Source organism: Ahaetulla prasina, chromosome 12, assembly GCF_028640845.1.
Source record: "Ahaetulla prasina isolate Xishuangbanna chromosome 12, ASM2864084v1, whole genome shotgun sequence".
Classification (NCBI taxonomy): Eukaryota; Metazoa; Chordata; class Lepidosauria; order Squamata; family Colubridae; genus Ahaetulla; species Ahaetulla prasina.
The window spans coordinates 13465292-13491810 of record NC_080550.1 but is presented as its reverse complement, the minus strand read 5'-3'; the positions used below and the strand labels follow the sequence as shown (position 1 = coordinate 13491810).

Below are 26519 nucleotides of genomic sequence, written 5' to 3'. Positions count from 1 at the left end.
AAAACCTCTGGTCTTATACCAATTTTACTAAACCTTTCTTTGTAGTCTGAAGGTATTTGACTTAGAACGTTTTTGTAATTTTAGCTATTTTTTCTTCCATGTCTTAGATTGTAAATAAACATCCAAACCTAGCTAGATGCAGTTCTTAAGTAGAGTTCAATAAATCAAGCTGCAGGTGATCCATGTCAGTCATGCAGCTATTCAGTTATGCATATTCCGGATGCAGTCTATCCTCATGAACAGATTTGTGTACATAAATTTACCCAACATACCCATTTCTCCAGCTGAGATTTGCATGGCAACTCTGGAGGAACAGCATTGTCGTGTCACTCCTCCGCTGACGGCCGGGTCAGGGAAATCCGAATCCGGCGTGCCTCTGCAGCTCTGCCAAAGTCCTAGCAAAGTCCTCAGGGCAGGCAGGAGACCAGAAGGTGACTTCAGCAAGATATGTTTAGACTTTGCCTGACTCAGAGAATGCCAGAAAGCAGATCCTTTATATAGGCCATGGGGTGTGGCTCTATGACTCAGCACTTATCCAGGCCTGCCCCTCCCTTCCTTCTGTTGCCTCCGCCTGTCAAGTCTTCTGACGCGAGGGTCACTCCAGTCTGCAGCTGTTGGCAATTGACCTCCCTCAGGCTCACATGCTGTGGAGGAGGGGGAGGGGTCTAGTTGCTCTGTTTGCCTGGGCATGGAGCCAGAGCTGGGGGCTGGAGATACTTCCTCCTCTTCAGCCTGTCTGGGCATGGAGCCAGGGCTGGGGCCGGGAGGCATACTAGGACATTCCTCCGTGTTCGGAAGCAGATAAGAAGGCCCCGGCTGTGGTGAGATCGGACGAGACACAACAAGCATAAACTATTCTCAGAACAGCAGGTTCCTTTCACATACTATGGAGGGAAAGTATACATTGGATTATACAAATGGACAAAATGAATTTTTTCCCCATCCCTAATAATTTCATATCTGTTGCTCTGCAACATACCGGAAAAGGAATCCTCTAGCACAGGAGTCAGCAACCTGCGGCTCTGGAGCCACATGCGGCTCTTTCGGCCCTCTGCTGTGGCTCCCTGTCAGGTGATCCCACCACTGGCTGGCCCCACCCCTCGACTTCCCCTCCCAGTCACTCCTTGCCTGGCCTGGCCTGAGAAGGTAAGGGCGACGGTGGGGGATGGAGAAGCACCAGGGCAGAGACAGAGAGATACAGAGAGAGAGCAGGGGAGAGGGAGAGATAGAGACATAGAGTGATACAGAGAAGCGAGGGATGGGGGGAGAGAGATATGTCAAAAGGGTTTTGTGGTTCCTGGTGTTTTTTAACAACTGGTTCTCTGCCCTAATGACTGGCTGGGTAGGCGTGGCTGGGGGGGATCATGTGACTGGTAGAAGTGAGTGACATCGAGTTGGCCACGCCCACCCAGGTTATGTGGCTCCCGGTGTTTTCGTAACAAATGGCTGTTTTGAGTATTTAAGGTTGCAGACCCTGCTCTAGCATAAAGCTCTTTAATGTCAGACATAGAACACTTATAAGAAGTTTAATTGTTTATTGCATCTTAACATCGTTGTTTATATACAATGCATTTTTAAATCACTAATCTGGAAACCATCAATTTACAAGACTCGGTAAGCTTCCCTTCCTTTTTCAGTGCAAACTGGAGTTTAGGAAAAAAACACGTTGAAGTCCCATGGGAAAAAAATGGTTATGTTGTTTGGCTTTGTAATTTTGTTTCACTACCTCTTCATTTGCTTGGCTGCCCTCGTTTCTGTGTTAATGTAGCCTTTTCTACCCTTTCTAGCCCCCAGCTGGGCTGCAGATAGTTCAAAAGTTATAAATAAAACACAAAACTTCTGAAATTGCATAAGGTTTAAATTATTTTAACATCCAGTTTAACATCCAGTTCACAGGTTCCAGTGGTTGAATATTTACAGGCACAAGAGAGGAAATACTGGTACCTTTTTGCAAGCAAACCTGAAGCTCTGCCAAATTCAACCTCAAATGCTTCCTACAGGAGTGAAAATTAGTTACCCAATCTGAGAAATGGGATGCTCCAAACTAAATGCTTTGCGTGGATTTTAAAAGACACTTTAATAGCACGTGCACTGGGATTTTGTAATTACTTTTGAGCTTTATCTAAGCCTAGGGAAATCAACTGGGATCATAGCTTTGCTCCTGGGTCTCAGTTAACCGGCTGCAGTTCTGTTCTCAGTTCTACCTCAACAGATCCTTTATTATTTCAATGAATCTCAGAGAAGGAGAGCAAGTGGGTTGAGTCAGATCCCGGAATGATCTGTTTCTTCTGCCGTGTGTGAGGGGGGCGCCGGGGGCGCTCCTTGCCTGTGGATATCTCCCGTCATAAGCCTTTGCATCAGGATTTCTATGGGAATGGAGACGGCAGGGTCCAGCTGCTCTTTGGGAACTTGGAAGGCATAACAGAGGTAAGATTCCAAGGTCTGCTCAGTTAAGCCGTGGTCAATTATGCAGAAAGCTGCCCTCAGATCATCGGGCCTCACATCCCTGGGAAGAAGAGAGCAAAAGCCATTGCTAAAAAAAGCATAAAAACTATGTATTCTTACTGTCAAACCTGCATTCTAAATCTAGCATTCTATTTTCGGAGTTGCCCAGGGGTTTTTGCTACCAGTTCTCCGAACCACCTGCCGCTGTCGCTACTGGATGGGCCAATCCGGTTCGAACCGGGATCATTTCACCCCTGCCCCCCCCTCCCTCCCCCCAAAAATCAACAACCACCAAAGACATTGAGATAGAATAAAAATGTCAGGGCAGAGTATTTATATATTGCTGGGAGTCCTTGACTTACAACCATCCATTGAATCAGGATTCAAAGTTACAGCAACACTGAAAAAAAGGGACTTAAATGACCGCTTTTTCATACCACCGTTGTTGTGACCCAGGTTCCTGGACCCGGACTCCTGGACTCGGATGATTCAGAAAGTGAGGGAGAAGACCTGGCAAGCCCTGCTTCTCTTGAGCCTTTCCCTCCCTGGCACCCACTCAAAGGGAGGAGGAGGGGCCGGCAAGGCCTGATTCTCTGGAGCCTTCTTCTGATTTGGCAACGCTCCAAGAACAGTTTGGGAGTGATGCAAGACTGCGAAGATGTGACCGGCGCGCGCAGCAGAAGCAGCGTTGGGATAAAGCCAAGTAATGATTGTCATGCAGTGACATCTGCAGAGACTATAAATAGGAGGCGGGACTTCCTGGTTTTTTGTCTTGGACAAAGCAATGAATTTGCGCAGGCAAACTGTATCAATGGGAAGAATATATTCGTGAGTAATTCTGGCCTTATCTATAATTTCCTCGTTATCTCCAGAAACTTGGCAGGCCCGTGGGTAGACGTGGCCAGGACATTTTATCTATGTAAATAAATTAGAGAAGGAGGCCTCTGACTGACTCTTTGCTGGGAGTATTGGAGGGAGGGAAACAGAACAACCGTCGTTGCAGCATCCCCATGGTCACGTGATCAGAATTTGGATGCTGGACAACTGGTTCATATTTTATGACGGTTGCAGTGTCCCAGGATCCTTTGATCCCCTTCGGTGACCTTCTGACAAGCAAAATCAACGGGGAAGCCGGATTCTCCTTACAACTTAACAACTGCAGCCATCCACTTAGCAACGGTGGCAAGAAAGGTCGTAAAATAGAGCAAAACTCACTTAGCAACAGGAATGTTAGGCTCAGTTGTGATTGTATGTCAAGCTTATACGTGTTTAGTTTATTGACTGAACTAATTTCGCCCTCGTCTTTTTTTTTTTCTTTTTTAACTATAAATGTCTAAAGATGAAAAATGTCTAGTTTGGATCTAGACAGAGGCTACTTGTAAATGCAAACAGAAAGCAAATGGACAAGGAGAAGTTTACAATGAATATGAATTTAGATGTACTTAAACCAAAGGGTTTAAATCAATGGGTTTAAACAGTTCGAATCCCTAGTGCTGCGTAAAGGGGTGAACTCCCGTTAACCTGTCCCAGCTTCTGCCAACCTAGCAGCTTGAAAGCAGGTAAAAAATGCAAGTAGAAAAATAGGGACCACTTTTGGTGAGAAGGTAACAGCGTTCCATGTGCCTTTGGCATTGAGTCATGCCGGCCACATGACCACGGAGATGTCTTCGGACAGCGCTGGCTCTTCAGCTTTGAAACGGAGATGAGCACTGCCCCCTAGAGTTCTGAACGATTAGCACATATATGCGAGGGGAACCTTTACCTTAAACCAGTGCTTCTCAAATAGTGGGGCGCACCCCCCAGGGGGGGCGCGAGGCTCCGTAAAGGGGGGCGCGTTTGACCTCGTTTTTTTTAATAATGATACTATTTACAGTCGCGCGGGGGGCGCGAAAAATGTTTTCTTCTTCCTAGGGGGGCATGACAGAAAATAATTGAGAAGCACTGCCTTAAACCAATGGGGGTCTCTTCCTGTTCAGATACTCACACCAAGGTTCCTAGTTCAGCGCGTAGTTCATTCAGATAGGTCTGTTTCTCGATCACATATTGGTTCCTAAGTTTTGTAATGAGGGGTTCTGTTTTCCCTTCATCGTCCTGTAAATGAAAGTAAGTGCTGTAGCGGTATGTCAGTTCATTGTTGCTATTAAACATTTCTCTTCTCTCGACTGTTGGCAATTATTCAACATTACAATGATCCTGGGGTTTTTTTCCCCACTGAAAGAATACAGAGGATTCACTAGCTGGGTTTCCATATTTTGAAAACTAAGGCTTGTTTAACCATGGTTTGCTGAATAAATTACAATTGGCTAGGCTTGTAAAACATGGATATGCGTCTTGTCATGGGAAGAAGCCCTTTGGTTTCCCACCAGGAGCAAAATCCCACATGCTGACATGAGAAAACTGAACCGTGGAATAACTAGAAGCAATAGCATTTTATTTAATGACATTGTTCTTCGCTCACCCACTATTAAAGATGGGCCAAAATTTTGTGAGATTTCCCCCCCGCTTAGAAAGGTAAATAATATTTCTCAGTGTTAGACCCAGTTTTAGAAATCTAGTCTTCTTACACATCCCAGTCTTTCCCCCCCCACCAAATACTGAACTGCTTCTTATCCAATGTTCCAACTTACCTCTAAGAATAACAACTTGTACATAACACTACCGACATTTGGCTTGAAGCCCGCTGCATCAAGTAACTCCAGGATCTGCTCGTCTGTTTTTAGTGGGAAAGCGGTCTTCAAGGCAAGGCTGTTGCGGGAGAAAGAAAACAAACTGTATTAGTTTTGGATATCTAGACACAGCCTTTTTTTAAAAGGGCTAATATTCCTTACGTTAGCCTGTTCAAAAAGGGGACAGACAACTGTGGTCAATGTCTTGACACCTTTCTTTCCCCAGAGCTGAGCATTCTGCTGCTAATGGACTCTTAACCTGAAAGCTATTCCGATTTGCAAACAGATAGCAATCTTGAATGCTAGCCCAATCTCCTGTTACAGTTAAGCTTCTATTATTATTTTTTTAAAAAGGTTAAAAATAGTGGCAATCCAACTACCGTGTTTCCCCGAAAGACAGGGTCTTATATTAATGTTTGCTCCAAAAGACACATTAGAGCTTATTTTCTGATTAGGTCTTATTTTAGGGGAAATACGGTAGTAAATGCATCCACCTGGCTGACAATCTTAACTGGGGCTTATTTTGGGGGGTAGGGCTTATATTATTAGCATCCTGAAAAATCATGCTAGGGCTTATTTTCCGGTTGAGTCCTATGTTCGGGGAAACAGGGTAGTATTGGAATCACAGTGAATATGGTGGAATGGGAAATTTTACTTCCTCCTGTTACTTTTTGGCCCTAATTTTGCTTCTTATGTGCCCCTGAAAAGGACAAAGCTACCTTAGCTTTCTAGCTTTTTATCCACAAACCTGGAAGGCTCCTTCCCATTTATCCCACTGCAAGGAGAAAACTGCATTTCATATCAGATATAAGATACTCGGCAACAAAGCTTGGATTTGAACAACAACATACTAAATCTTTTGATAATCTGCTTTAGTGTGTGGCCAGGATTTGTTTTTGAAATTATTTAATATTTGAAATATTTTTCAATATTTGAAATATTAAAAACCCCAAACATCACCGTATATCAGTTTAAAATATATGCATTTTTTTTAAAGGCTCCAATCCTGGTTTATTGTCCTGTTGCAGGTGCAGCTATACAGTGGCTCTTACAAGAATTGCTCCTCTGTCAACTGGCCGGTATTTTCGGTATCGGCAAGAGTCAGTTCTTTTAACAAGTTGTTAAGTTCCAGGAGGTGATTGTGATATACTGCTTCATCCACCTGTAAAAGAGATGGCAGGAACATTAAGATGAAGCATCCCCACCCCAAATCTGAATCATCAGTCCCATCTTCTTTAGCCAGCATGGTTACCCTCTGGAGAATACACAAGCTGTGACATGTTCATTCATTTTGTATTGTTTTGGTTAAAGCTGAAGTATTCATTGGCTAGTAGGACATTGTAGCAGATGATTTTATGTATTATGCTTAGGTCAGACCGAAGACGGCAAAGTTCTAAGTTGTCTAAGCCCCAAAATTCTGAGTCTGGGGACATAAGGTATTTTGTTGCTAACAGAGGAGTGGAGGACTCTTCTTGTGAAATATATCTGGACTCATTCGATTGTATTAATGTCCGATATGCAGTATGGGTTCCAGACAGATGAGCTGTATTCAACTACAACTACCGTGTTTTCCCGAAAATAAGACCCTGCCTTATATTTTTTTGAACCCTGAAGGTATACCTTTCTCAACGAATGGCGCCAAGGGTTGTTTTTATCTAGATATGCAAACTGTGGGCAACCTGACAGTACCATTGTCCCAAGGAAACCACTATGGAACGCGCCAATTCATGTATTTATTTGTTATCCTAAGCAAGTAAGTGTTGTGGTCTGCCAGCAGCCTGCGGAGCTGGCAACGGAGTCGGACAGCAATGAGGCTGAAGAAGAACATGGGCCAGTCCTGGAGGCTGGGGAAGGCCCGGATGAGGACTCTGCGTGTGAGGCAGAAATGGGGCCAGGGCCATCGGGGAGTAAGGTGTGGACTCCGGAGCCTCCAGAGGCTGACAGTAGTGAGGCAGAGGAACAGGAGGAGCCTGTTCCTAATGCACGCATGAGAAGAGCTGCCAGAAGGCAAGAGCAGCTCAAGCAGAGAGGACGACTCGGGAGTAAGGCCAAGAGATGACTGGCCCCTCCCATAAGACTTAAAAGACCAGCAACTGCATTTGGGCTCTTTGTCGGAAAACAACTCCTTGTCTTGCTGCATTTATTTCTTGTCGGCGTCTTCTGCTTTTGAACTTTGGCCAAGAAATGCCTTTGGCAGTTTGCCTAATTAGACCAAGGTTGGTGATAAGACTGAAGAATTGTGTTATGAAGAATTTGCTTTGATTTAGTTTGGACGACGCTAAGAATGAGTTAATTCTCACTGTTCTAATAAAGTCTGTTTGGTTTTGAACTGATTGCATCTACTACTACCTATTTGGGCCTGGGTCACAACAGTAAGATACTCACATTCCCTGTCAGGACGTTAAGAAACAAGGCCATCATTTCATTCGACCGGAAGAGCTTGAGGTTTTCATAGATGCTATAAGTCCAGTCAAAAGCAACAGCTTCACCGTATTTCTTCTGAAAGAAGCCTAGGAAGAAATCAGAGAGGCTTGATTGTCTTCCTTTCTGTAGAAAAAAAAGCAAGAAGAGACACTCAAATTAAAGGGCAAATTGGATATCCTGAAAACGGTAGGCTTAGCAATTATATTGGGGTGTGATTTATTTTGGTACAGGAGATCGTAGGTGACACAGGAGGAAAATGTATTTAAAAAAAACAATTGCAATTTCTTGCTCTGGTCTTCTGCCCTATTTTGTGACTCAAGGCAACTTCATCAGAGGCCTGCATTCATTTTACCCCCATATCCATCTTATTTGGGGGGCTGGGCTGAAAAACTGACTCAAGTCACCCAGAGCACCCCATGTTCAGTGGGCTCCTGGATCTCCTCAGGCTAAACCCAACCCCTCAGGCAGCTACGTTATCTTGGAAGTCAGCTCTAAAGCAGGGGTCTCCAACCTTGGCAACTTTAAGCCTGTTGAACTTCAACTCCCAGAATTCCAAATTCCAGCAAAGCTGGCTGGGAATTCTGGGAGTTGAAGTCCGCCAGGCTTAACGTTGCCAAGGTTGGAGACCCCTGCTTTAGAGAGACTCAGTTGCCCCTGTGGGAGGAGAGAGAGGAAAACCAAAGAGACCTGCTGATCTGATATAATTTTTTCCCTCCAGATCTCCCTCAGAAGGGCCACAACTTCCTTCTTGGTCAGCTTCTTGTTTCTAACCAGGCCATCACACCTCAGATACGGGGGAACCTTTTCGCTTCTTCCCTGTGGAGAAAAAGAAAGCCCACTTAGATCAAGACAAGCCATAAACCCGACTCGTGGCATTATGTTGTTACACTGGAGTCCCACAGCTGTATTACAAAGCTATAGAACTGATAATGAGTGCACTTCAAAGGGCTTGTTGAGTGGGATCAGCCTATATCAGGGGTAGTCAACCTTTTTATACCTACCGCCCACTTTTGTATCTCTGTTAGTAGTAAAATTTTCTAACCGCCCACTGGTTCCACAGTAATGCGCCGTATATTGTCGTCTGCGCATGTCTCTCGCGCATCATGGATTGAGCTGTGGGGGGGGTGCCAGCTACCAGCTCTGCTTGTCTGTTACAGCTGGGTGGTGTGGGGGGAGATGCGTGAGCTATTCTTGGACGAGGCTCTTTTGTTTGCGGTCGCACTATAGCGCCATTTAGTTTTACTTACATAACGTGAACTAAACTTATGCGCGGGCGATACAAATAGTATATTTTCAGAAATTTTAATTGTCACGGGGAATTTTATGGAAACCTAATGAAAATGTTTTTAAATAATGCTACGAATTTTTTTTTTAAAAGTCAATTAAATTAAAAAAAAAGGAAAGTGCTTCAGTATCGGACAAAACCCCTACCGCCAGTGGTGGGATTCAAGTAATTTAACAACCGGTTCTCTGCCCTAATGATTTCTTCCAACAACCAGTTTGCCAAACTGCTCAGAAAGTTAACAACCGGTTCTCCCGAAGTGGTGCAAACTGGCTGAATCCCACCACTGCCTACTGCCCACCATGAAAGCTGGAACACCCACTAGTGGGCGGTAGGGACCAGGTTGACTACCTCTGGGCTATATTATAAGATCGGCTACTCCTGGCTCTGAAGCAGGGGTCTCCAACCTTGGCAACTTTAAGCCTGGTGGACTTCAACTCCCAGAATTCCCCAGCCAGCTTTGCTGACTGGGGGATTCTGGGAGTTGAGGTCCACCAGGCTTAAAATTGCCAAGGTTGGAGACCCCTGCTCTGAAGGATAGCCAGGTCCATAATGACACAAAGATTTCCCAGTACTTATCCTTCTACCCCACCCCCCGGCCCCAACACACAATCCAGTCACAACTGAGGAAGCTCCTTGGATGAGAAGCAAAACGTCTTCTTCTTCCCCTGCAAAAACCCCAACAGTCCAGTTGCCTTTTGAAAAAAGCACCTTTGAGTTAACTCTGACCAGGATGACCGAAGAATCTCCATAGACATTTCCCAGAACATGCTAATCACCAAGGGCGTTTCAGCCAAGCTTGGAATGTTTTGCAAAGCCATTCATAAATTGCTTTGAAGTAAAAAATAAATAAATAATACATCTCTTTTTAAACAGGAATAAATTCCCTTTCTGATCTCCTCCCCACCTTCCTTGCTCTGGAAGACCAAGGAATTCTTAATGCTCTTTGAGCTTAGCAGTTGAATTGCAGACATTTCATTACCCAAACTAGGTATAACATCAGTAGTCCTAGATGTGATGATGTTACCTAGTTTGGGGGGGATGAAACATCTGCAAAGAAATAACCCAGCTCAGAGAGAACCAAGGATCTTGTATTTCAACCTTGAGCTACAAATATTCACTTTTATAAAGGTAAAGAAAGGTTCCCCTCGCACATACGTGCTAGTCGTTCCCGACTCTAGGGGGCGGTGCTCATCTCTGTTTCAAAGCCGAAGAGCCAGTCCGAAAACATTTCTGTGGTCATGTGGCTGGCATGACTAAACACCAAAGGCACATGGAGGGCTTTTACCTTCCCACCAAAGGTGGTCCCTATTTTTCTACTTGCATTTTTTACACGCTTTCAAACTGCTAGGTTGGCAGAAGCTGGGACAAGTAATGGGAGCTCACTCCGTTACACGGCACTAGGGATTCGAACTGCTGAACTGCTGACCTTTCGATCGATAAGCCCAGCATCTTAGCCACTGAGCCACTAATAGGTCTCCTTTATAGGATCTCTAAATTGTTGGGATTAGATCATGCTCCTTGGGAGGAGTCAACTACAGAAACCCCCCTGAATTTCTATCCGTGGGGGAAGTCACAGAAGGACTTGCAAGCCCAGCCATACCCGTCCGATGAAGGTGTCGCGCTCTCTCAGGAGACCCCCACCGATTTCCTCCAAAAGCACATCGAGCAGCTGGTCGCTTGTTTTGCCCACCGACAAGCTGCTCCAGCGCTCAGTTCCACCAAGAACCACGTCTGTAGGAAGAGGAATATAGAAAGTCTGTAGGAAGAGGAATGTAGAAAGAGTGCAGAGAAGAGCAACAAAGATGATTAGGGGACTGGAGGCTAAAACATACAAAGAACGATTGCAGGTACCCGGTATGTCTAGTTTAATGAAAAGAAGGACTAGGGGGAGACATGTTCAAATATCTCAAAGAAGAGGGAGTCAGGCTATTCTCCAAAGCACTTGAGAGTAGAACGAGAAACAATGGATGGAAACTAATCAAGGAGAGAAGCAACTTAGAACTAAGGAGAAATTTCCTGACAGTTAGAACAATCAGTAAGTGGAACAACTTTCCTCCAGAAGTTGTGAATGCTCCAACACTGGAAGTTTTTAAGAAGATGTTGGATAACCATTTGTCTGAAGTGATGTAAGGTTTTCTGCCTGGGCAGGGGCTTGAACTAGAAGACCTCCAAGGTCCCTTCCAACTCTGTTATTATTATTATAAATATCAAGCAGGGCAGGAATCCGAGATAAGGAGGAGCACTTTATGGAGGGGTTCATATTTTTTTAATCACCCGCAGTAAAAATGTGCATAACAGAAAGCTAGAATAAATACAGGTAGTTCTCAACCTACGATCACAGTTGAGCCAAAAATTTACGTTTGCGAAGTGAGAAATTTGTTAAGTGAGTTTTGCCTCATTTTATGACTATTTTGGCCATGGTTCTTAAGTGAATCACTGCTGTTCTCGAATTAGTAACCCGGTTGTTAAGGGAATCTGACCTCCCGGTCGACTTTGCTTGTCAGAAAGTCACAAAAGGGTATCGCCCGACTCCGGGACACTGCGATAGTCATATATGTGAGTCAGTGGTCAAGCGTCTGATTGTAACTCTCGTGCCTGAGGGAATGTTGCAATGGTCGTAAGTGTGAGAAATGCTCACAAGTCCCGTTTTCCAGTGCCGTTGTAACTTCAAACGTTCACTAAATGAACTGCTGTAAGTCAAGGAGTACCTTTACTCCAGAAATGCAAGCAAAATGTTGGAGATGTAATTGTGATGACGCTACATATTTTCACATTTGGTGGACTTGTCAGGACATAAAGGCCTTTTGGATAAAAATTTGGTGGATTTTACAAAATGTTCTGAAAAAGAAGATAAAGTTCCTGCCGCAATTTTTCTTGTTGGGAATTATTACGGATTGTACAGTAATTGAGACTAAATTGATTTTAAATCTAATAACTGCAGCAAGATTACTAATAGGACAATACTGGAAGAAAAAAGAAGTACCAACAATAGAAGAATGGATATTGAAAGTTGCCAATTTGGCTGAGATGGCGAAGATATCAGCCTTTTTGAAAGACAATACGCAAGAAAGATACTTAAAGGAATGGAAAAAATGGATTGACTATACTCAACGTAGATATCAGACTAAGAGTTATCAGACTGTTTTTGAATGATTATGATGTATTATTTTTGATTGCTTTTGGGGGAAGTTAGGAATTGATGATTGTAGGGGTACAATTAAGTTGGGATGAAAATTTTTTAGCATATGTTTGTTTTATTTTAACTATACCTTGTGCTCGTTCCGGGAAGTCGGGGGAGGGGTTGCGAAGGGAGGGGAGGAGGGGGAAAGGGGGAAAAAAAATTTTGTAAAACTTTTTGAATAAAAAAAAAAAAAAAAAAAAAGGAGTACCTTTACAACATTGGTTGCACTAAACCAGAGGTCTTCAACCTTGGCAACTTTAAGACTTGTGGCCTTCAAACTCCCAGAATTCCTCAGCCAGCAAAGCCATCAAAAAGAATTCTGGGAGTTGAAGTCCACAAATCTTGAAGTTGCCAAGGTTGGAGACCCCTGCACTAAATTGTACCTCCACATTTGCTCCAGTCAGGGCGGGGCGTGGACGTCCGCTGGACATTGATGAGGTCATTGAAGTAGCGGTCTCGGTCCTCTGAAACTTGTTTGTGTACATCCAACATTATCTCATATTCGTCACGAAGGTCATCAAAATCTTTCTGAAGAATTGACAGCTGAAGGGCGGCAAGGAACAAAGGATGAGAATGAGAACCATGTATGAAACATACATGGTGGTCATGCTCCGAAATATACAGGAAGTAACAGGCTTCCAGAGAGAATACACACCAGAGCTGTTTCTTCTAGGAATGATGAAAACAAAATATGAAAAAAAAAATAGATTATTTTACTTATGACAAACGGCAGCAAGACTGGCATTTGCGCAATGTTGGAGAAGCGCAATTACACTCTCTGAAGAGTTAATAATTAGAAAAATATTGGATAAAATGACATTTGAACTGAAAGGACAGATGGATTCGGATTTTTATGTAATATGGGAGAAATGGTATAAAGGGGTCAAAAATAGGAAAAAAGGGGAAATAACAGATAGTAGAATTAGTAAGAATTAGAAATTCTAATTAGAATTAGTTAATATAATTTAGTAAAATTATATAGAGTGTAGGAGAACACTCATGGGATGATATGTAAATGGTCACAGTCATGCACAAGGGTTGAATGAAAATTGTTAAATTGTTAAAATTCAATAAAATTTATATTTTTTTAAAAAGAGAGAGAGAGAATGAGCACAAGATCTGAAGTTCTGGGTAAGTGATGTTCTGGACTGGGGAGGTGGAAAAGAATTAAAATATCTCCTGGGAAGATTGTTAAAATCAGAAAATAGAGAAGGCAACTACAAACAAACTCCGGTCGGGCGTAAGTAGAATTAGAAGAATCTTTTCCTACATGAGGAGATAGATTTGCTGATTTCTAGTTAAGTTCCAGCTCTAGAGTGAGCGGAAAGGACAGCCGATACTGGATCTCCTCCTCCATAATGGAGAATTTGCCAATTTTCCTACATTTCTTCATTAGGTACCTTATCAGCCAAATCGTTATATTTTTGTTCCTGCAGTTCAAAGTCTCTTCTGGGCACAACGTCTCCGTAGTTCGCCTGCATGGTGTTCAGCTCTACTTGAGCTTTGGTGAGGTCCTGGCGGGCTACCCTCAGTGCGACCTTCAGCTTCACTGTGTCCTCATCCAGAACATCCTCTAGAAGAGAAGGAAGAAGTCCAGGAGGGGCCTCTGGTGGCTCAACGGACTAAGTCTGTCTGTTATTAACACAGCTGCTTGCAATTACTGCAGGTTCAAGCCCCACCAGGCCCAAGGTTGACTCAGCCTTCCATCCTTTATAAGGTAGGTAAAATGAGGACCCAGATTGTTGGGGGCAATAAGTTGACTTTGTATATAATATACAAATGGATGAAGACTATTGCTTAACACATTGTAAGCCGCCCTGAGTCTTCGGAGAAGGGCGGGATATAAATTCAAATAAAAAAAAGGGGACACTCGAAAAAAAAATCACACATAATTGGGAGAACCTTGAGCCTTCAGAATGGGGATGCGGTGGCTCAGGGGCTAGGACGTTGAGCTTGTCAATCGAAAGGTCGGCAGCTCAGAGGTTTGAATCCCTAGTGCTGGCTTGTAATGGGGTGAGCTCCCATTACTTGTCCCAGCTTCTGCCAACCTAGCAGTTCGAAAGCACGTAAAAAATGCAAATAGAAAAATAGGGACCACCTTTGGTGGGAAGGGAACAGCATTCCGTGTGCCTTTGGCGTTGAGTCATGCCGGCCACATGACCATGGAGACGTCTTCGGACAGCGCTGGCTCTTCGGCTTTGAAACGGAGATGAGCACCATTCCCTAGAGTTGGCAATGACTAGCACATATGTGCGAGGGGAACCTTTACCTTTACCTTATGATCCTTCAGATCACGAAGCAGGAAAAAAAATAATCCACTGGCAATCAGTCAAGAATCAAGGACAGGGGAGAACGGACAACCCAATATCCGAACCAGACACTGCATGAAAGGGAAATCAGTGCTAAGGTTCCTATGATCCAATTCTACAGAGGAATTATTGAGTCTGTCATTTGCACCTCTATAACTGTCTGGTTCGGTTCTGCAACCCAACAAGAAAAACACAGACTTCAGAGGATAATTAGAACTGCAGAAAAAATAATTGCTACCAACCTGCCTTCCATTGAGGACCTGCACGAATCAAGAAGAGGGCCGTGAAAATATTTACAGACCTCTCGCATCCTGGACATAAACTGTTTCAACTCCTACCCTCAAAACGACGCTACAGAGCACTGCACACCAGAACAACTAGACACAAGAACAGTTTTTTCCCGAAGGCCATCACTCTGCTAAACAAATAATTCCCTCAACACTGTCAGACTATTTATTGAATCTGCACTACTATTAATCGTTTCATAGTTCCCATCGCCAATCTCTTTCCACTTATGACTGTATGACTATAACTTGTTGCTGGCAATCCTTATGATTTATATTGATATATTGACCATCAATTGTGTTGTAAATGTTGTACCTTGATGAACGTATCTTTTCTTTTATGTACACTGAGAGCATATGCACCAAGACAAATTCCTTGTGTGTCCAATCACACTTGGCCAATAAAAATTCTATTCTATTCTATTCTATGAGCATGACTGCAAGTGTGCGAGCTTGCTAGCTGATTGTCAACCCAGCGTCCCAACCAGCTGAGCTCCTTGGCAGAGGTTAGTGGGGAAAAACTGAAAGTCTTTCTTCTACCTTGTTCCTTGGTGAGCCTCAGTTCTTCCTTCTGACGGTACATTTCGTTGAGGTCCAAGAGTAATAGCTTGCGGGCATCACACTCATTGAGATAACGAAGATATTCTTCGGCTACTGTTTTTCGCAGTTTAGCTACCTGTACAATGGAAGGACAGGCCACGTCATTAAAAGTGACATTTTCTTTTTTCTTTTTTAAGTTTTTTTATTTTAAACAAAACACAAAACATACAACATTTATATCAGGGGTCTCCAACCTTGGTCCCTTTAAGACTTGTGGACTTTAACTCCCAGAGTTCCTCAGCCAGCTTTGCTGGCTGAGGGACTCTGGGAGTTGAAATCCACAAGTCTTAAAGGGACCAAGGTTGGAGACCCGATTTATATAGATATCACTATTTCTTATCAGCTCATTCAAAGCGGTCTTTTCTTACTATTTACATATTAACTTTATCTTAGTCTACTTTTATTATCTATCTGCCTTTATTTCATCTACATTTTACCATGTTAATCATTTTTCTTAACTTTCCTATTTTCCAACCATTCATACCATCTATACCACACTTTATAATATTCTGTATCCTCTTTCTCCTCGAGTTCTTGTGTTAGTTTGTCCATCTCTGCGCATTCTAAGATTTTTTTTAATTAAATCTTCTTCTGTTGGTGGGTTTTCCTTCTTCTAATTTTGCCCATAGGCTATATGTGCTGCTGTTAATATGTGTAATATTACATTTTGTATATCTTTTGTATAATTTTCTATGGGGATCCCTAGTAAGAATTGTTCTGGCTCTCCCTTTATTGATTTCTGTGTTATCTCCTCTAACCACTTTTTGATTTTGGCCCAGAATTGCTTTGCCACTGGACATGTCCACCAGAGATGATAGTAGAATAGAATTAGAATAGAATAGAATTTTATTGGCCAAGTGTGATTGGACACACAAGGAATTTGTCTTGGTGCATATGCTCTCAGTGTACATAAAAGAAAAGATACGTTCATCAAGGTACAACATTTACAACACAATTGATGGTCAATATATCAATATAAATCATAAGGATTGCCAGCAACAAAGTTACAGTCATACAGTCATAAGTGGAAAGAGATTGGTGATGGGAACGATGAGAAGATTAATAGTATTAATAGTATGTTCCATAGTTACTCTTACATTTCCAACAATTCGGTGAGTTACTAGGCAACATCTTTGCTATTCTAGCTGGCATCTTCTTTCTTTTTTCTTTTTTAAAATATATTTTTATTAAGCATTTTTTTAAAAACAAAAGAAATTTTTCTGTACCCTATAAAGAAAACATGTACAAAATGTTTTATAGGTGGCACTTGCCACCAGCTAGACTGCAAAGATGTTCCCCAATACCTCACCATTGTGCTGGAAATGCAAACAGCAAAAGGGAACGTATTGCCACATGTGGTGGCCCTGTCATAAAGTGAAACAATATTGGAGCAAAATTAAATCACAACTAGAAGAAATCACTAAACAACATATAGAAATGAGGCCAGAAACATTTTTACTAGGAATACTCCCAGGGTCAAATGAAAAAGAAATAACAGTATTTAATTATTCGTATAATCACAGCAGCAAGAATAGTTTACGCACAGAATTGGAAAAACAACAATATACCAACCGAAGATAATTTGATTAGGAAAGTTTTGGAACGTGCGGAGCTTACAAAGAAGATACAAGAAAAAGAAGAAACAGAATATTACCTAGTATGGGAGAAATGGTATCAATGGTTGGAGGAAAGATATAAAAGGCAAGGAAAGATTAAATAATAGAATAGAATAGAATTTTTTATTGGCCAAGTGTGATTGGACATACAAGGAATTTGTCTTGGTGCATAGGTGCATTCATCTGCGCAGGACTGGATTAGATTTTAAATTTATACTGGTTTTAAATGGGTTTTATTATTTATATTGCTTTTTAATAATTCGGCCATGTAGAATAAGTTTTTTAACTGTTATTTTAGTCTGTATTTATATGTGCTTTTTTACCTGCCTGTGAACCGCCCTGAGTCCCTTGGGAGATAGGGCGGTATATACCGTATATACTCGAGTATAAGCCGAGTTTTTCAGCACGTTTTTTGTGCTGAAAAACGTCCCCTCGGCTTATACTCGGGTCTATACGGCTTATACTCGAGTTTTTTTTTTTTTTAAGCCCCTCGGCTTATACTCGAGTATATACGGCTTATACTCGAGTTGTTTTTTTTTCTTTTTTTCACATTTTACCGGACGGAAGCCCTGCCGGTGCAGTGAGAGGGCGGGGCGGGGGAGCCGCCAGCCTTCTCAGCTGAGGGAGGGAGGGTTTCCCCAACCGGTAGGTGCCTCATTTCCCACCCTCGGCTTATACTCGAGTCCCCAGTTTACCCCAGTTTTTGGGGTAAAATTGGGGACCTCGGCTTATACTCGGATCGGCTTATATTCGAGTATATACGGTAAATGTGAAAAATAATAATAATAAATAATAAATAATAGGCTCTCGGAGTACATAAAAGAAAAAAAAACTGATTTTTTTCCTGCCTGATAATTACAATCACGTATTCTATGTCAATTGCTCCCTGTACCTCTCTTCTTATCCTGCTTTTCTTTTAACAAAATCAACAATGGAGAAGGCAGCCAGAAGAATTTTTGGGAAGGCAGCCGGAAGAGTTTTGACAAGGCACAATTGTGCTTAGCAAAGATGCTACAATCCACTTTCTGAGGTTCAGGTGATTAAAAAGATGAACAGGTTCCAGGAAGAGACTCACCTGGGTCTCTAGCGAACATTTTTCCTCCTTCATTTTGTCAATCAGCTTCAGCAAATAGAGCCGCTCCTCCTTCAATTTCGCTATTTCAATTTTCTCCTGCTGTTGAAAAGCCAGGATTTGCCGGGTACATTGATCAGAGGCTGTGACCAGAACACCATTCACCGATTCCAGAGTGTAGATTTTTTCCTGCAGATGGGCTAGAGGTAGACAGAGACACATCTCCAAGTTACTGAAAGCCACAAAGATTTGTGGAAGGACATATAGAAGTATAGCCAGCTGCACAAACAGGCTGAAGAACAGTTTTTATCCATGGGCTGTCAAGACTCCTGAATGAGAAATAACATCGTAACTACGTAGTATGATGGACCGCAGGGCCGGTGCAATGTGTAACATGTTCACACTGGTGCAGTAGGACTGGGTGTTTTGTTAATATGATTTATTGGGTATGGGATTTTCTGTCTTCACTGTGAGTTGTATTGTGTTGGGGGGGGTGCACTGAGGGAGCTCAACCAATCTCATTGTATATATGTTGTGCAATGACAATAAAATTTTTAATTTGAATCATATGGCATTTTAAGAGCGCTGGGTTTAAAATGATTTTAATCTCTGTCTACTATTGGTATGGAATCAGCTCAGAACCCACTGAAAATTAGCCAGTTCAATATCACAATTACTAAGATGATGTCATAGCACTCTTACCTATAGTTGACTCATACTCCCTCTTGATGGAAGCCAACAAAGGTTTGTAAGTCTTGAATTCTTCCATGAAACATTCAAATACTTCTCTATAAGGCTAAAAATAGGGGGGGAAGGGGGGAAGAGAGAGAGAAATAAAAAATATATGCTGGCTGGGGAATTCTAGAAGTTGACACCCACACATCTTAAAATTGCAAAGTTTGAGAAACACTGCATTAACAGTGTTGTTTTATTCACACACCACAGAGGGGCTCTGGATCCACCTCTTCTGCCTTTAAAGAGATTCTTGGTGGACTTAAATAAATAAAGCTATATAATAGGGATAGGCATTGCAGTTTGATGTAGTGATTAAAGTGCTGGCCCAGAAACCAGGAGACTGTGAGTTCTAGTCCTGCCTTATGCATGGAAGTCAATTGGGTGAGTTTGGGCCAATCACCAGGAGACTGTGAGTTCTAGTCCCACCTTAGGCATGCAAGCCAACTGGGTGATTTTGGGCCAATCACCAGGAGATGGTAAGTTCTAGTCCCACTTTAGACATGAAAGCCAATTGGGTGAGTTTGGGCGAATCACTAGGAGATGATGAATTCTAGTCCCATTTTAGGTATGGAAGCCAATTGGGTGAGTTTGGGCCAATCACCAGGAGGTGGTGAGTTCTAGTCCCGCCTTAGGCATGGAAGCCAATTGGGTGAGTTTGGGCCAATCACCAGGAGGTGGTGAGTTCTAATCCCGCCTTAGGCATGGAAGCCAGTTGGGTGAGTTTGGGCCAATCACCAGGAGATGGTAAGTTCTAGTCCCACTTTAGGCATGTAAGCCAATTGGGTGAGTTTGGGCAAATCACTAGCAGGTGATGAGTTCTGGTCCCACTTTAGACATGAAAGCCAATTGGGTGAGTTTGAGCTAATCACCAGGAGATGGTGAGTTCTAGTCCCACTTTAGGCATGAAAGCTGGCTGAGTGACTTTGGCCCAGTCACTCTATCACACCCACCTCACAGGACTATTGTTATGAGGAAAATAAGAAGAGGGTGGTGTATTATGTATGTTCAACACCTTAAGTTATTTACAAATAAAGGCGGGATAAAAAAAAATCCAATATAGAAATGCATTTGGTCTCTAGGAGGTTGAATTAATGTTTTGGGAAGGGAAGGCCTGCAGTCAGGATGCCAGTGATTCAGAGGGCCGTGTGGCCATGTCCTAGCCATAAAAAAGCTTGGTTTTCTATTTTTTTTCTTTCAGTTTCCTCCTTTCCTGGTCAAGGAGGAGATTTTATTTTCTTGCTTCTATGTGTTTTAAAACCAAAGTATTAAAAACATTCTTACAGCACGCCTTCTGGTTTTTTTACGTAACTCAGAATTGCAAAAAGCTGTTCTTACATTTAACAGCTATTGTCAAATATATTCCTTATAGACCAGGGGTAGGCAACCTTAAACACTCAAAGAGCCACAAAGGTCCTAACCAGGAGCCCCCTGTTCAATTCTGGAGCCGACAAGAAATCCATTTCCCCCACCATAATGTCTCCTCCTAGTGCAGCGTCCCTTTTCCTCTACCTGTCCTAACCGAAAGCCCTATCAATTGTGGTGCCGACTGGCGACAGGGAGCTGCAGCAGAGGGATGAAAGAGCCACATGCGGCTCCAGAGCCATGGGTTGCTGACCCCTGTCGTAGACCTGATAAGATCCCTGAGCCCCGAGGTTTAAAGCTTTCTGCATCCCCTGCTTCTCAAACCTGGAGCTTAAGTTCTTGAACTTTTCCCTTGGTTAGGTCGAGCGCTTGCAACTCCGTCCGCAAATAGGATTCCAGCTCTTCAAGGTAACGTGGCTTTGAAATCGGCATGAGAGGTTTGCTGGTGCTGAAAGGCAGAATGTAAGCATTTCGATGGGATATATTACCTTTTGCCCGGGTTGAACATTCATGACATTAGTGCCATCATGAGAAACGCCACTTATGGAAATATAATCAACAAAGCCGCCCCAGCGGATGTAGCAAAGTCAAACGCTCAAAGCTAAGTCAAGCCCACCTTCTGGATGGAGAGGACCGCTGGTTTGAAAGAGGGGTAAAAGAGGCCATTTATGTGAACACTGAGCAGCCCCTCTCTCAACAGAGGGGGAGGGATAAGACCACACCTTTCTCCAACGCAATCCTTTTAGCAGTTCCAAGAAAATTCCACAACCAACCTGCCTTCCATTGAGGACCTGTATACTGCACGAGTCAAAAAGAGGGCTGTGAAAATCAGAACTGGTCAGAACCTGCTGAAACCCACCTGATACATGGGGGAGTAACTCCAATTAACATTGGATTTAAACATCCGATGTTTGCTGCTTTTTATCCCGGGCTCAGTATATGGGGGGTTTGTAGGTCTCAAAAATGTTACACCCCCCCACTTCGCTGCCCTGTTTGTGGTTTTCGCAGCCTCTTACGACGGAGCACGATGCGTTAGGAATTTAAACACCTGTTTTTAAAGCAATGCCTCGGGAGCTGCAAAATTACTAGTTCGAAGTCTCTAGTAGTCCAAGTAGTAGGGATGGAATGAAAAATGGGAATGGTATCATATTTCAGGATAGGCTTGTTTAGCCCAATATTTTCTATTCACATTGAAAGACGTCTCAATTTTTTTCCCTTGGACATCTTCTTTCCTGATCTGGTAGATTCCCAACCTGATATGTAAACAGTAGTGGCCAGCTGTTCCATTTTTTTAGTAAAAAGAAGGCAAAGAGATGGTTTAAATGAAAATCAAGAAATCAGTAGGGATATAATGGTTCCAAATGGTAATAGCTCAGTTGCAAACAATCTGTGTAACCCCATTCCTTTGCTTTAATAAATCTTGTTAAATAAAACCTTCCAAGGATCTTGCTTGGAAGGAATCACTTTTGGTGGGAGGCAGCTGCCTAACCGTTTGACAGTAAGAATCTCTTGCAATCATATCCTTCCTTTGGAGATGCCAGGGATTCTTCGCTTGTAAATGCAGCAACTGCCCTACTCTAGCCTTGCAACATCTTGCCCCATTAGCAGAGAATCTGCCTCTTCTGAACAGATGGGGGAGATCAAGCCACATTTTCTCGATCAGCAAATGTCACTTTGGAGTGTGAAATCTCTTTTTTTATATACTTATTAAAGAAGTTTTAGGGACACGGTGGCTCAGGGGCTAAGACGCTGACTCGTCGATCGAAAGGTCGGCACTTCAGTGGTTTGAATCCCTAGTGCCATGTAATGGGGTGAGCTCCCGTTAACTTGTCCCAGCGTCTGCCAACCTAGCAGTTCAAAAGCAGGTAAAAAACACAAGTAGAAAAATAGGGACCACCTTTGGGGGGAAGGTAACAGCGTTCTATATGCCTTTGGCGTTGAGTCATGCCGGCCACATGACCACGGAGATGTCTTTGGACAGCGCTGGCTCTTCAGCTTTGAAACGGAGGTGAGCACCGCCCCTTAGAGTCGGAAATGACTAGCATGTATGTGCAAGGGGAACCTTTATACCTTTACCTTAAAGACGTTTTAAGAAAATAAAAGGAATAAAAGTAGTCCTTGACTTACAACAGTTCATTTAGTGACCAGTCAAAGTTACAAGAGCACTGAAAAAAGTGCCATGACCGTTTTCACACTAATGACCACTAATGACCACCAGAGTCATGGGATCAAATTTCAGATGCTTGGCAACTGAGTCCTATTTAGGATGGTTACGGGTCATGTGATTCCCTTTTGCGACCTGACAAGCAAAGTCAATGGGGAAGCCAAATTCACTTTTTTTTTATATTTGCATTTATATCCCGCCTTTCTCCGAAGACTCAGGGCGGCTTACACTGTATTAAGCAATAGTCTTCATCCATTTGTATATTATATACAAAGTCAACTTTATTGCCCCCAACAATCTGGGTCCTCATTTTACCTACCTTATAAAGGATGGAAGGCTGAGTCAACCTTGGGCCTGGTGGGACTTGAACCTGCAGTAATTGCAAGCAGCTGCTGTTAATAACAGACTGTCTTAGCAGTCTGAGCCACCAGAGGCCCTTAACAACTTAACAACTGTGCTACTAACTTAACCACTGCAACGATTCACTTAACAAGTAGGGCAAGAAAGGTCGTAAGATGGGACAAAACTCACTTAACAAATGTCTCACTTAGCAATTTTGGACTCGATTGTGGTCGTAAGTCAAGGATTACCTCTACAAACGTTAAATAAATGGTTTCAGTTGAATGTCGATGTTTAAAATTCTTTTACTGCTGTATTTATTTGAACCCCAAATTTCCTGGCTTCCCCCCCTCCACACCTCCCCAAGTCCGGAAGCTTGACATGTCAATGCCATATCCAGACCTACCTTTGCCACGCAGGGAGAGCGCACGGTTTTCGGTTCTGAAGGATCCCTTGTCCTGGTTCATAGGCTGGCCAGGTGGACAAGTGGCTACTACTTGACTGCACCTAAGGAGGATGGAAATAGGCCCGTCACTTTTCTTTTCCATAAAACAGGCCATTTCCTCGTTTTTCTTATCTATAGACGCAACTTTAGGAACAATCACTATAGTTTATAAAATCCGAACGCAATAGGTTTTGTTTTTGTGGGGAAGGCTAATACCAGATGAATTGTGTGCTTAACGAATCTGATGTCCCGCTGGGATGAGGAATTTATGGCATCCCACGCTCCAGGGGTGAAATGTAAAATTTGTTACTAGCGGTTCTGTGGGCGTGGCTTGGTGGGGGGGAGGGTAATGTGACTGGGTGGGCGTGGCCAACTTTTTCTTTTACTTTTAAAAGCATTTTTTCTACAGCCTCTTCAGCCAAAGAGGTTGTAAAAAAATGCTTTTAAAAGGCTCCTCTGACGATCCCAGCTGAGTTGCCTGATCATCAGAGGCTTTTCTTTTTTTAAAAAAGCATCTTTTTTTGCCTTTAAAAGAAAAAAAAGCCTCTGACGATCAGGCAACTCAGCTGGGATCATCAGAGGAGCCTTCTAAAAGCATTTTTTTAACCTCTTCGGCTGAAGAGGTTGTAGAAAAAATGCTTTTAAAAGGCTCTGATGATCCCAGCTGAGCTGTGCGATCATCAGAGGATTTTTTTTTACTTTTAAAAGCATTTTTTCAGCCAAAGAAAAAATGCTTTTAAAAGTAAAAAAAAAACCCTCTGATGATCGCGCAGCTCAGCTGGGCATGAGGGGGTGGGCGGGGATTTTTGCTACCAGTTCTCCGAACCACCCGCCGCCATCGCTACCGGATTGGGTGATCCGGTCCGAACTGGGAGCATTTCACCCCTGCCACGCTCTAATTGTTTCTCCATCAAGTGGACAGATGGAATAGCCCAGTATTTCGCAGCCTTGACAACTTTAAGATGTGTGGTCTTCGGTTCCCAGAAATCCCAAACCAGCTGGGAAAATGCTGGGAATTGATGTCCATGCATCTTCAAGTTGCTGAGGTTAAGAAACACTGGAATAGTCCTTCAAAACAGAAGGTTGCCCTTCACTGGATTTCCCTGAAGGATCTTGCTGCTTGAAGCCAAGGAAAACATGGCATCTTCTTTCACTGGCAGAATCTTTCTTCAACATTGGCACTATTTTCCATTGCACTTCAAAGACAACAGATTAAGGGAGGGTGGATAGAATGATGTATTCTAGTGTTTCTCAGCCTCACCTCAACCTAGTGTTTCTCAACTTTAAGATGTGTGGACATCAACTATCAGAATTCCTAAGCCGGCCATGCTGGTTAGGATATTCTGAGGGTTGATGTCCACACATTTTAAAAGTTGGTAAGGTTGAGAAACACTGATCTGCTCCAACATTTGCTATTGCCTCCTGGCATATGCTGTTGAAGAGGGCAGCCTCATTTTTTGTCATGGTAGAGGTTCTCCTGTAAGACCCACAATACTGAAGATTACCTGGTGTTTTCCAAGACGTTAGTATCTGATGCTGAAACCTGCTAGTTTAGGCCACAGAATTACGCAATCATGTTGTGGCACAAAATGGTCTCTGGAAAAGTGAAAAGATGGGCTAGCTAAGGGTAGGGCTACTCACCATATATTTCTGTTTCTTCTGAGATGAGATCTTCACAATGGGCAAGTTTTTCCCAGTTACACTTTGAGAAGATTGATGAAATGAGACCCTGCGGTACAGCAAGAAACCAGGAGAACTCATGATCAAAGGGAGACGGAGTTACACAAGGCTCTCCAATCTCAATTCACACCACTCTTTTCACTGCCCGAACTCAACTACTGATAATCCTTGACTGACAATAGTTCATTTAGTGGCTGTTCAAAGTTACATCACTGAAAAAGCGACTTACGACCATTTTTCACACTTATGACCATTGCAATATCCCGCTGGTCATGTAATCAAAATTCAGATATTTAAGATGGTTGCAGCATTCCAGGATCAACCACACTCAGGAGCCTAATGGGCCTATAATTTCCTGGGTCATTTCTGTTACCCTTTTTATAAATTTGTATAACGATTACAGGTACAGGTTCCCCTCGCACATATGTGCTAGTCGTTCCCGACTCTAGGGGGCGGTGCTCATCTCCGTTTCATAGCCAAAGAGCCAGCGCTGTCCAAAGACGTCTCCATGGTCATGTGGCTGGCATGACTCAACGCCAAAGGGAACGCTGTTACCTTCCCACCAAAGTGGACCCTATTTTTCTTCTTGCATTTTTTACGCGCTTTCAAATTGCTAGGTTGGCAGAAGCTGGGACAAATAACGGGCGCTCACCCCGTTACACGGGAGCACTAACAATTCGAACTGCTGAACTGCCAACCTTTCGATCGACAAGCCCAGCATCTTAGCCACTGAACAACCGCGTCCCTTGGTATAATGATTGCTAATCCCCAATCTTTTGGCATGCGGCCCATTTTATCTATAAAAATATAGAATTAATCTTCTCTTCATTGCAGTTACCTCTTATCAGCTTCTAGAGTGCCAGACCTAGAATATTAAGCGAGAGAAAGAGGTTAATTTCCCCAGGAACCTTATTTTTAAAAATAATTCAACACTTGCGAACTACGCAAACCGGGGCTCTTTAATTAAGCCTGGCGAACAAAAACCCCACAAAACAAAATCCGCTCTCCACCAGCAATTCGAATTACCCGCAAAAAACAGACCCAGCCAGGTGGGCGGGGCGACTTCTTTTTTTTTCCACCAGCCAATCAGAAACGAGATACCTGCGGCGGCACCGCCCAGAAGGCGGCTCAGGCACAAAGAGGCGTCGAGGAAGGAAGCGCTTGCGCAGTGAGGTCACCGCAGGGGCGGGGCTGGCAGAACCCGTCCTGGCTGGCTGGAGGCTAAAAAGGCGTCCCCGCCCTTTCCATGGTTGGGGTTGCTGGGAGTTGTAGTTCAGCCTCGCAGTTCGGCGGCTCCGCCACAACGCCAAGCCGACCCGTTGAAGGAAACCCGCCTCTTCGGCTTGACAAAGCTTCCCAACCTGGAGGGGGCTATTTTGTCTATTTTCCTCCCTTCAAGCGCCCTTCCGAAGCGGACTCACCCGATAAAAACGGAGGGGCGGGCCTCCATGGCCGCCGAGAAGGAGGGACAGCCGCGGAGGCTGTTGACGGAGGGTCGCCACGGCAACAGGCCCCGCCCCTCTCGCCGCTTGAGCTAGGCTGCCGCGCCCTCTAGAGGCATCCAGCGGTAGCGGCGGGGGGCAGTTATTCAACGAGGGGTGCTTTTTCTGCGAGTCCCCCCGGGCATCTTGCCTTGGGATGCTTACGCGGGGGATAATTGGCTTTTATGGGGGCGGGAGAAGAGGGGGGGACTAGGAGCCTTAACTGGCCGTGCCGCGAGCACTTCGAGGAAGGCTTCCAGCCTAATAGCCGCAAATTGGAGAACCATTTAAATCCGCACCCCCGAATGCTTTCTTTTTCTCAACATTTCGTGCCTCTGCAAATGCAGCGTTTTGCAAAGAGGGAGGGTCCGTTTAACTAGGCCTTTCAGAGAAAGCCTGTGTGTTTGTTGGGAGAGATGTTAATATTATTT

General features: G+C 43.5%; 1 protein-coding gene across 1 annotated transcript; it reads right to left on the bottom strand.

Annotated features, from left to right (window-relative positions):
- Nucleotides 1–121: 121 nt before the first annotated feature.
- On the bottom strand, nt 122–26086 carry TSNAXIP1 (translin associated factor X interacting protein 1). Its single transcript, XM_058154882.1, has 17 exons — nt 26029–26086; nt 25446–25472; nt 24569–24656; nt 22889–22989; nt 20304–20427; nt 18585–18678; nt 17886–18082; nt 15135–15270; nt 13402–13574; nt 12385–12544; nt 10421–10551; nt 8223–8351; nt 7497–7658; nt 6164–6273; nt 5073–5190; nt 4430–4536; nt 122–2506 (listed from the first exon to the last, which is right to left on the bottom strand). The coding sequence occupies exons 1-17, from the start codon at nt 26055–26057 to the stop codon at nt 2263–2265; spliced, it is 2130 nt and encodes a 709-aa protein (XP_058010865.1). The 5' UTR covers nt 26058–26086; the 3' UTR covers nt 122–2262.
- Nucleotides 26087–26519: the final 433 nt, after the last annotated feature.

Bases quoted from the DNA above. Each gene is read 5' to 3' on its own strand.
- TSNAXIP1 (XM_058154882.1), bottom strand. From the start codon at position 26,057: ATGGAGGCCCGCCCCTCCGTTTTTATCGG. The intron at 22,990-24,568 runs GTGAGTAGCCCT...CATCCTCCTTAG, and splicing joins AGAAGAAACAGAAATATATG to GTGCAGTCAAGTAGTAGCCA. The intron at 8,352-10,420 runs GTATGGCTGGGC...TTTTCTCCACAG, and splicing joins GCGACACCTTCATCGGACGG to GGAAGAAGCGAAAAGGTTCC.